Here is a 12,197-nt window from a genome sequence, read left to right on the forward strand (position 1 = left end):
TAGTAACTCTAGGTGGGAAGTAGACTAAAGTTGCTTCTGTTTCACTACGTGGAATATGTGATGCAACATGAGGCTACAAATGTTTCAATGACAAACTTCAGAATTGTAAAACAAAGCAACTGGATTACTTAAATGGTAGAAAAACATTTGTCTTGCTACTGTACAACTTTATTCATAATTTAGGTGTGAGCCTCATGTCTCGCATTCATTGCAAAACAGGATGTTTATTCGACACCCACCAGGAATAGACTCAGTGCTTGACTGTGTGCAACTGTAAAATGGAGTCTTTATGTTTCATAATCGCACTTACTGAGTCAAGGTGGGTGTGCCATGCTCTATAAACCCACATCCTATCCATTTGCTGTACCTTCTGGGATCGAAGCCTTTCTGTAAATATTTTTTTAGAGTTTTTCTTGCGCATGTCCGAAACACAGTCACCCTCTCCAGACATAACAAGACAAAACATTACTGTAGGTTTCTGCAGAATTCTTGCATCTAAATTGCAGATAAGGGTTAGGTGTATTTAAAATTATAATTGCTGACCAAATGTCACTGAATGAAACTAAGCTACCTCACAACCCACACAACATTCCTTTGCCTGAAAAAAACTATATGCTTTTTATTCAAGTTATAGTACTTTATATTAACCCTTTAACTGCCAGAGACCATAGAATTGACATATCGTGTAGTAAAGTGACTGACTGGCAAAAACCATACATTTTTAGGTTTTTTAGTTAATTTAGCTTAGTTTACACACATTGCTGCAGGGTAAAGTTTAATGTTGTCACATATTTATATCCTTTTCTTAAAATGTTATATTTACATACATTTTAAAAAACAGCTGTGTTATTTTCTGTCAATTTAGGCCAATATTTGTCATTACTGAACATTTAAGACACATAATCCTAAACCTTAGGGTTGCACCTCTAGGCCCCTAGGCCCAAAGCAGGCAGTGGTGGAAAAGAGGGGCTGAAGCCAAATTAGACAGAGATTTTGGTGGCTTCTAATTTGTATTCTTGGATATTGACAAAACAATGGCATGGTGGCTGTTAGGATACAGATACACAAAATATGGCAATAATCATTGTATAAGTAATTATCATTTTCAGGCTGAATTCAACACATCTTACTTGGAAAATTAAGAATGCAGCACTCAGTTTAAAAAAACAAAGCAAAACACTTGGGGAATGCCTCATTTTGCCAAATATCTGGATATCAAAACAATAAACACCATTAAAATGAGTTTTCCAGATGCTGCAAAGCAATATTTGCACGCAATGTTGTTTGTACTATTCTGTTTTCCAGCAAGAAAGAATGTTACAGGTGTAACTGCAATGTTTGAAACTCAATGAAAGTAGAAATAGAGTTTCTGAGTGGGCTGAAATCTTCCCCATGTGTGTGCTTGTAGACCAATGCTATGTCATGCCGTTTAAATTTGCACTAAAAAGTGATTCACCTCTTGAATAAAGAATTTTTTTTAAAAAAAAACAGTTTTCCCTGCTCTCATTAAAAAATGTATCTATCTTGATAATAAAGGTCCCATCCATCTTGCTTAATTTGTTTTTACTGTTCACATATTAAAAAATAATTTTGGATTTCTTTTACTCCTTGCTGCAACGCCCTTTTCTTTCTCTATTTTAGCTTGTCTAATTGCTTTTTGTAGCTTTATTGGCATCTTTGTACATAATAAAGGTTTCAGTTGTCTCAGCTAAATGTCTTAAATGCATATTTTTCCTTGATATTTAAGCTAGAAGCTTTCTATCAAGCCATAATGGTTTGACCAGGGGCATAAGCTCTTGGACCCAGGTCCCCCAGCAGAAGAATTTTTGTGGCCTCCCACATAAACATCCAATCCCATTGCTTCATGTATGCACTCCTACGAGCAACATGTGGGCCCCAGGCCCTGCAGGGTATGTTTCCTCTATAGTTACACACTGGGCTTGGCTTTGTTAAATTTTTCCTTGCTATTGCTAAACAGGGGCGTTTCTGGCCCCGGAGCTGCCCTGAGGATGCTCCTGCAATGGCGTTCCCCTCTGCTTATCTTTACAGCCCCGGAGGGGGTCCAGAGGGGGCTGCATTGCTAGTGTAGAGAGTGCTTTTGCGCTTTCTGCATTAGCAGAGCTGAATTTCCAGTTTGAAAAACAGAAATTTGACTCTTAATTTTACCAGAAGTGGCTTTTGCCACCCCTGGTAACTTTGGGGGAACTGCTGTCTGAGGCGAGTTGACTTAACTCATGGCAGCAACGCCCCTTATAAAGAGGAACATGACAGGTATATTTGATAAGCAGCATGTTAAAGACTTTTAACATGCTGCATTTTCCCCTCTATTTAACACTTTAAAAAAATCTTTTCCAGTTTATATATTGCAAAGATATCCTCATACTGCCAATGTTTGCATGTCTAAAATTTTGTATTTAAAGGTGGCCATACATGAATAATAAAAGCTGCAGATTTGACAGTGTATGGGTCTCTCTGACAGGCTTGCCCTTCTGATTGGCCAGAAATTGATCGGACAAGTTAAAACCTCCCATCAGAGCAGCCACCATATTGGCTTGTTGATGTGGTTCTCACACTAATAGTCACATTCACCTTTTTAAGATTCAACCATTTGGTTGGTGAGAATATCGGGGAAAGATCTGCTCATTTGACAAAGCTCCTACACAGTCACTTCCGTGCTATTGGGCCAGTATTTCTTCTCTTACCCATGTCACAGTTCTGCTGTACAGGGAGTTGTTTTAGCATTAACAGCAAAAGCAATATGACAGCACCAGCAAAGTACAACATGCTTACATATTTATTTTGATTTTTATAAAATGAAACTTTGTGGCCTTGACCAAGATTCTAAGCAGCTTTGCAATATACATTTATTACAAGTTTGTAATGGTTTTTGAGTTATTTGTATATATAATTGCTATTAGAAGCAGTGTTTGCCTGTCCTTTTCTATTCTCTGCCCTGGTGGCTCAGACTGTTGAAACATTGTAACACAAGGCAGCAGACTGACAGACCTGTATTGCTGGAGAAGCAAGACCTTTGCAACATTGTTTAAAATGTAACATCCAGGAGTTCAGCAAATGCTGATTTCTATAGCAATTACATTTACAAATAACGTTTAAAGCACTGCAATTTTATAATTATATCATATTTGAAAGTTGCTTAGAATTAGGTTTTCTTTCATAATGCAAAAAATTATTTTTGGGGTTGACATGCCCTTTAACAAAAACAATCCACTTTATGCACTGATTTCACCTTAAAAATCACATAATTGTATAGGAAAGAAACAGCATGGCTCATTGCTTGAGATGACTTGTAGCAAACTAAAATAGAGGAAATTGTTTCCCGTGGAGAAATTCACGTTAACTATATTTTGGACTTGTGTTTATCAATGCAATCCATACAATTTTGGATTTTAAGGTTAAATTATCGTCTTTTTCAATTGCGTAAATAAAAATTTTGCAAAAACAGTTGTAAAGATTTTTACATAGTTATGAACTACATATTTTTCATTGGCATCCCTATTTAAATAAGAACAACGTTTCCTTTAATTCTCAATAGAATTAGAACAGCCTTAAGCCTTCCAGTGGATGATGGGACTTGTAGTCCAAGCTTGGAAAGTCCAGAGAACATGTGACTGACAAGACCAGTTTGTCAACAAGCTAGCCCAAGCCCCGCCCACTCTACCTGTATACCGCGATTGTACACATACGAACACAGAAGGAGCTGATTGGTCCGCGCAAAGCTCCCCCGTAACGTCACGCACAGGTGAGCTTCCGGCGCAGCAACTTTTGCTATGCACCTTAGTGATTTAGCGTTCAAATCTCGCAAGGCTTGGACTTAGAGCGCGTAACTGTGGCAGAACAGTCGAGGATCCCGCCTTTCGCCCGATTCTAATGTCTAATCACTCGCTGCTGTTACACGCACAACTGGAAAGGACGCTCCGTTGAACGTTGCGCGTTCACGCTTGTGTTGCCTCCCAGCTTAGCAGCAAGCCACGCCCCTTCCCTCCTCCCCCTGACATCCTATTCCTTCTCTCCCTGCTGCCGAGAACGCATAGAACTGATACGGTCCGACCGGGAATCTACCATACTTAGAAAGGGGGGACGCAAAAAGCCGCAGTTTTTGGATCCTGATCGTAAAGGAGCAGCGGACAGTAAGGGGAAAATGGGTCCTCCGAGAATGGCCGGAGTGTGATTATTGTTGCCTGTCTACCTGTTGTGCCTTGTGTTTTGGCACCACGGAGCAGTCGCTGGAGACCGGCTAGGATTACAGCCCTGGTGACGGCGAGCATGGCCTGGGTGAAGTTTTTTCGGCGTCAGGCAGGAGGGAACCTAGGGAAAGTGTACCAGCCTGGCAGCGTCCTCTCTCTGGCACCTACCAAGGGCCTGTTCAATGAGCCCGGGCAGAACAGCTGCTTCCTGAACAGCGCCGTGCAGGTGAGTGGCATCCACATTGCAGCTTTGTACAACCTGCGCCTCCGCAGCTTTCCCCTTTGGCTGCCATAGGTCAGTGGGAGTTTTAGTACATCAACAGCTGGACAGAGTGCTAACTCACTTGGTATTTACCAGCGGGTTCCAAGTCAAAATTCCTGTGCCGTGTGCATCATTCATTTGGAAACATTTGGCTCTATATGAACATGATAGGTGCCAGCACCTTATCAGCTTTGTGCTGCCTTTATGACATTCCCAGGGTGCACCCACTTAATAGAGAACCATATAAGCAAATCAGAGGACGTGGGCTGTTTTATTCTAGTTTAATATGGTTAAATATGCTTACAAGGTAACCACAAGACCCTACCAAACTTGCAATGTCACATCTCCTTGGCTGCATTCTCCCAGGAAACTGAAAAAAATATTGGAATTCAACAAATGCTTTAAATGGATTGTTCACCTTTGAGTTAACTTTTAGCTAATCTGAGACCATTTCCAATTGGTCTTCATTTTTTATCACTGTTAGTTTTTTTTTAATGATTTAACTTTTTGCCCTTAGTAACCAGGGAGTGGTTTAAGAGAGTGACTATATGAATAGTAGAGGGTCTGAATAGAAAGATAAGTAATACAAAGTAACAATAAAATTGTAGCTAATAGAGCAATAGTATTGTGGCTGCTGGGGTCAGTGACCCCCATTTGAGAAAAAGGCAGACACAGGAGGCAAATAATTCAGAGACGATAAAAAATGAAGACCATTTGAAAAATTGCCTCTACAATTCTATAACATATTAAAAGTTAACTTTAAGCTGAATTACCTTTTTAAATGCTTTGTGTCTAAGCGTGCCCATTTTGTCAAACTGTCAGTTTGTTTTAAACTAGTGCTGCCGTTGGATTCCACTCTTTAGGCACAGAGGAAAATGCAGTTTCAGTATAAACCATATGTCCAGGTATTGGATCCATTATCTGGAAAACCCATAATCCAGAAAGTTCCGAATTACGGAAAGCCCGTCTCCTATAGACTCCAGTTTAATCAAATAATACAGAATGACTGATTTCCTTTTTCTCTGTAGTAATAAAACAGTACCTTGTAATTGATCCCAACTAAGGTATAATTAATCCTTATTTGATGCCAAACAATCCTATTGGGTTTAATTTATGTTTTATTGATTTTTTAGTAGACTTAAGGTATGGAGATCCAAATTACGGAAAGACCCCTTATACGGAATACCCTTGGCCCCGAGCATTCTGGATAATGGGTCCTATACCTGAACTGTATATGGTACTCCATGTGGCCACATAGAGTTGAATTTGAGTTGTTATCAATGGTATCAGGTTGCACCAAGGTTTTATCCAGTCTGCTGCAACTCTATCCTTCACAAACTGGACCTGTTATCCATAAACACCTTTTCCAGATAGCTCCAAAATACATCTTTGCCTTTTCCCTACATATTTGTCTATACAGTATAACCATAAACAGTGCCTTGCACTTGATGGTAACTAAGCTAACATGAATCACATCAAATTAATCTTCTCTTTATCCTCACTTGTTTTTTTAATATTCAAATGTTTTTTAGTAGCTTTAATGCAGAGTGCTTCAAATTATGGAATTTCTATGTATCTAGAAACTCTGAAGTCTCAAGCTTTCAGAATGTCATAGGCATGCATGGTCCAGCCAGCTGAAAGTTACTGTGTGTAAAAAAGAAAAATTGGCATTAGTTACCAGACTTTGTGCACAATGGAATTTTCCACTTAATTAGCAATTAAAAACTACTTATAAACTGAACGTGCACCTCAACTATACTGAGTAATATTTCGGGGAAATTGTGGCGCCATGTATGCCATCCCACCGGCGATTTCCATACTCGCTGGTGGAATGGTATTTTTGGGAGATTAGTCTCCCCATCTGCCACAGCCCTAATCAGCGAGTATATGGGTTTATAAGGCAAACTGGGATGACAGAGGCTTGCAGTTCTGTATAGAAGTTTAACAGGACATCAGGTCTTTTGGATGCACAGTTGTCTCTTAAAGGGGTGGTTCTCCTTTACATTAAAGGAAAAGTAACACAAAAAAATTTTAAGTAAAAAATCTATTCTACCCTGCCCCAATAATTGCCCTATCATGAAAACCATTTATTATTTTGAATGCTGTAGTACAAAATACCTGTTAAAATTTGGCTTCCGGTCATTTGAAGAAAGGCGATACGGTGATGCAGGTGAAGTATCAGGGGAAGCGTCCACGATGCGACAGTCGATTGATCGAGCCTAGCCTTCCTTCTGTATAGGAAGGAGTCAGGCTAGGCTCGATCAATCAATCGCCGCATAGTGGACGCTTCCCCTGATGCTTCACCTGTATCGCCTTTCTTCAAATGACCGGAAGCCAACTTTTAACAGGTATTTTGTACTACAGCATTCAAAATAATAAATGGTTTTCAGGATAGGGCAATTATTGGCGCAGGGTAGAATAGATTTTTTTACTTAAAAATATTTTGTTCCTTTAACTTATATTATGGCCAATTCTTTCTATACAAGCCCTCTTCTATTCAGCATACAACCTCTTATTCACACCACTGACTGGTTGCTAGGGTAATTTGAACCCTAGCAACTAGATAACTGCTGAAATTCCAAACTGGTTAGCTGCTGAACAAAATCAAAAATTCAAAAACCACAAATAATAAAAAAGGAAGATAATTTGCATTTTGTCTCATTAATATCATTCTATATGCTATACAAAAAGTTAATTTTAAGTGAATAACCCCTTTAAGGTGACCACATGCTTTTTAATATTGTCAGACATTTTGAGCAGTTAAGACCAGATTTGCATTATGACTGCAGTCTTTTGGTCTTTGGAAATGTTGAAAAACCTGTTTTAAAGGAACTGTGCTTAGTTGTGGGTGCAGGATGTTTACCGCCTGATAACTGTGTAATCTATGTATATCATAAAGATAGAACTTTAGAATTGCGACAGCGCCACATATAGATATTGTTTATGCTGAACGTTTGGCAACTGTTTTAGGGCTCTGGCACACGGGGAGATTAGTCGCCCGTGACAAATCTCCCTGTTCGCGGGCGACTTTTTTCCTCGTGTTGCCATCCCACCGGCGAACATGTAAATGCCTCGCGAGGCAACTTCGGCGATTTGCCGAAATCTCCTGCGCAGCATGTACCATCCCACCGGCGACTTACATGTTGGCCGGTGGGATGGTAGTTCGGGGAGATTTGTCGCGGGCAACTAATCTCCCCATGTGCCAGAGCCCTTAGTATTCAGTTCTTTTAAAGCAAATGTTATGTGCAAGCTTTATCTTATACATGCAAAATCTACTTAGACAGTGTTTGTGGTCAACAGCCCAGCTGTCAGCCAGGGCTACCATTACTTATCTGGATTCTTGCCCACAAGGATCGATATATTACATATATATTATTATATATACATATATATTATCAATATGACAGGTTTGGAGGCGCGTTTGTGGGGCCAAATTGGACCCTGTTTTATGTTAAAATTGCTGGATCTGCCTGTGTTTAGTATAAGACGTACCTCTATAAAAAATGTAATTAAAGAAGAAGGAAAGTTTAAATCACTGGGGTGCCAAAATGTTAATCACCCCCCAGTGATTACAGTTTCTTACCTGATACCCTGGGCCAGTGCTCCTGTGTGTTAAAAACTGCACCGGCCCAGGATATTTCTGCAGACGATCCCTCATGGCCATCTTATGAGTCTTTCATCTACATTTCTTTCCGGTTCGGGCAGGTGCATGTGCTGTAGAGTGAAAGCCCAACTTGGAAATGAAAGTGTGCATGCCCACGCCTGACAGGCTATGGCACAAGGTTTGGTATATTTGGCCTGCCTAAAAACGTTGTGCTCAAAGCAACCAAAAGCACTCTATTTTCCCTTAACCTTTTAATGTTAAAATTGTTGTATGCACATTTACAGTAGTGTTCCACATCTTGAACTTACCTAAGTAGATAGTGTTAAATGTGTTATTTGTACTTGCCAACTTGCCTTAAGCTTTATGGACCTAAATGACAAATGTATATATAATGTTTGAAATTGTTTAACGCTTTAATCAGAATAAAACTACTATTCTACTGCTAGAACTACTTTGAAAAAGCAGTTGACAAACTTGCTTTTAAATAAATATAGAATTCAATAATGTGAAGGTATGGTGCATGTGAAAGTGATGCAGCAGATTTTAAGCTAGCATTTTAAGAGCATACAGTACCTGACACAATGTTTTCTCTGGGGAAATGGGTATTATTTACTGAACTACAGGGCTAACAAATGCAGCTTTTTGGTACATACTGAAGCAGCTTAACAATTCATTTCCAATGGTGTCAGTGTGTCACCATTAAGCTGTAAGACATGAGGAATATAATTTTTATTCCCATTAGCTTTACTTTTTCTTTAAAAATCAGTTTGTATTGTTGGTACATGTCAATGCAGATTGAAATTAATTTCACTTTTAGACAATTGTTATGGCATGTAAGCCCATTAGACATTTTGTTCCTTGGCAGACTTAACAGAACCAATATTACTGGTTGTTCTGCAGTTCCAAATTCCTATCGGACTGAACAGCTGTGTTCTTGGAAATGCTGTAATATAGATTTCATTGTCATGATTCTGCCTACATATTTAAAATGCTCATGTGTCAAGCTGCACAGATACAGTGGTGCTTGAAAGTTTGTGAAAATTTCTCTGTGACCTAAAACATCATCTGATTTCAATCTAGCCCTAAAAGTAAATTAAGAAAACCTAGTTAAACAAATGAAACAAAAATTATTAAATTTGATCAGGTATTTACATGTGCCAAAAGCAAGTGAATCGTGCTCTCAGTATCTGGTGTGACCCCGTTGTGCAGCAAAACTGCAACTAAACATTTGCGGTACCTGTTAATCGGTCCTGCACATCGACTGATACAGAACAGCTTTAGCTCTTGGATATTCTCTTTCCACAACATTTCTATTTGCTTAATGTCAGGACTTTGACTTGATCATTCCAGAACATTTATTTTCTTCTTTAAACGCTCTTTCTTATTTGATAGAACAACTTATATGTTTAGGATTGGTGTCTTGCTGCATGACACACTGTCTTTTGAAATTCAGTTAACAGACAGATGTCTTGACATTTTCTTTTAAATTTCTCTGGTATAGTTTTAGAATTTATTGTTCCATCAATGATAGCAAGCTGACCAGGCCCAGATGCAGCAAAACAGGCCCAGTCCAGAACACTCCCACCGCCATGTTTCACAGATGGGATAAGGTGTTTTTCTTTCTCCAAATGTACCACTTCTCATTTAAGCCAAAAATTTCTATTTTGGCTTTATCCGTCCACAAAACATTCTTCCAGTATCCTTCTTGTCCACGTGATCTTTAGCAAACTGTAGATGGTCAGCAGCATTTTCCTTGCTATCCTGCAATACACACCATTGCTGTTCAGTGTTTTCCTGATGGTGGACTCATGAACATCAACATTTGCCAATGTAATACTTACCTTACTTAGAAGTTTCCCTGGGTTCCTTTTTTACCTCTCAAACTTTTGGACACCTTGCAGATGGTTGTCTTTGATGGTCAACCACTTCTGGGTAGGGTAACAACAATCCTGAATTTTCTCCATTTGTACACAGCCTGTCTGACTGTTGATTGGTGAAGTACAAACTCTTTAGAGACAGTCTTGGGTGTAAATAATTGGCTATTAGGGGCCTCTGTGCACACTATCAGCTTACAGGGGGCTTTATTTGGTAGTAAATCAACATGTTGCCCCAGAGCCACTGGTTGGGGATTACTGGATTATATGATAATCCTAAAGATTCACTTACTTTTGCCACACACAGATGTTGTTAATAATAATTGATAGTTGATAATTTTTTTTAATATATACATGACCAAATATAATAATGTTGGTTTCATTTGTTTAAGTAGGACTTCTTTATTCTACTTTTAACAGTTCCATGCCACTGTTACAATAATGATCTGTTTTTCTCAGTACTTGAAGCCTGGATTGCTACTAAAAACATTTAAACATTAAGTACATTAAAATACATTAAAATGTTTATTTTGTAAGCAATATGGATTAGTGCAGTTTAGCTATCAATAGAGGGTACTGATCACACTGAAATTGTTTCCTCCACCAGAGGTGCGGGCTTGCAGAACTCGTACTCCGGTTGGGGGAAACAGTAGGTTTACCAGTGGGTGTCCATGCTGTGGCACATGCATGCACATAATGAGTGAGTGGACAACTCGCTCATTATATGCATGTGTATGATGTGAGCTTGTTATGCACTTCCACCTTACCTACGTCAGATGCATGTGTATAATGAGCAAGCAGTGAAACTCATTATGCACATGTGCTATACAACTCTATTAGCCCACACCTCAGGTAGGGGAAGCAGTTTCAGAGTGACAGGTGCCCTTTAAGTGCAATGTTCGGTTTTGTTACAAATAAAAATAATTTTAGAAGATGTAATTCTTTGCTTAAAATTGATGCTATGAAATATAGCATTTGCTATAATTTTGAGTCCCCAACTTGTATAAAAGATCCAAGATGTATTTTGTTTTCATTTTGGAAGAACAGAAACTTCAGGAGCCATAGCATATTTCTGATAAATATAATCTTGCAGGCTTAGCAGCATGTCATCTGTCTATTTATTGTATGATGTACAGAAATTTTGGTATATTTGTTCTGTAGTCTAATTCCATGTAATGCACAGATATGGGATCTATTATCAAGAATTTATGGGGCCTGGTGTAGTGTGACCAGATAATGGAAACGTCTAAGAAATCCAGCTAGCAGATCTCAACTGATAGCAGTTTATTTTATATGCAATCAGTATTGCCGTGTATTTATTATTCATGTCCCTGAATTTCTGGTCACCCTTGTCTGTAGTTTTCTGGTAAAGGTTTTTTTGGATTTTTTTTTTTTATTCAAAATTTGGATCATCATGCCTAAAGTCTACTAAAAACTTTTAAATATTAAACCCAATTGCATTGTTTTGCTACCAGTATGAATTTATGCAGCTTAGTAGTACAGTGATTATTACACTGAAAAAGGAAATACATTAAACAAAAATAGAATTAAAATGGATTTGGTGAATCTTTTTGGATCTTTTTGTAATTTAAAGTTTTCTGAAGATCGGGTTTCTGTATAAGAGATCCCCAATTTGTATATTTCATAATTTTTTACTACAGGTATGGGATCCATTATCCAGAAACCCAGTATCCAGAAAGTTCCTAATTACGGAATGGCCATCTCCCATAGACTCTATTATAAGCAAATAATTCTAAATTTTGAAAATGATTTCCTTTTTCTCTCTAATAATAAAACAGTACCTTGTACTTGTTCCCAATCCTTTTTTGGAGGCAAAACAATCCTATTGGGTTTATTCAATATCTAAACGATTTTTAGCAGACTTAAGGTATGGAGATCCAAATTATGAAAGATCCCTTACCCGGAAAACCACAGGTCCCAAGCATTCTGGATAACAGGTCCCATACCTGTACTAGACTTTGCTTTTATTCATTTTAAAGGTTTGCTTGACTTTGCTATTATTCATTTTTAAAGATTTGCTTTGATACATTATGTATTTTCTTAATGGTAAAGGCTATTAAATACTACTGTGTATAAAGAAATGAACGCACCTCTGAAACAAACTACATGGCCATAGTCACAATGATCTCCGTTCATATGAAGTCAATTAATTATGGAGTGATGGTGCTCCATGGTGGTAGGAATCATTAATATGTGATAAAGAAAACACTCGTAAGACAAGATCTCAGACC

At 38.4% G+C, this 12,197-nt stretch overlaps 1 protein-coding gene across 1 annotated transcript in view; it reads left to right on the top strand.

Moving 5' to 3' along the window:
- Window positions 1–3,730: 3,730 nt before the first annotated feature.
- usp53 (ubiquitin specific peptidase 53) overlaps window positions 3,731–12,197 on the top strand; it is a 39,447-nt gene continuing 30,980 nt past the window's right edge. The window contains exon 1 of the mRNA XM_002934255.5: window positions 3,731–4,431. Coding sequence (XP_002934301.2) covers window positions 4,285–4,431 — 147 coding nt within the window. The 5' untranslated portion in view covers window positions 3,731–4,284. The remainder of the gene's footprint in view (window positions 4,432–12,197) is intronic.

This window comes from Xenopus tropicalis, chromosome 1, assembly GCF_000004195.4.
Source record: "Xenopus tropicalis strain Nigerian chromosome 1, UCB_Xtro_10.0, whole genome shotgun sequence".
NCBI classification, from domain to species: domain Eukaryota; kingdom Metazoa; phylum Chordata; class Amphibia; order Anura; family Pipidae; genus Xenopus; species Xenopus tropicalis.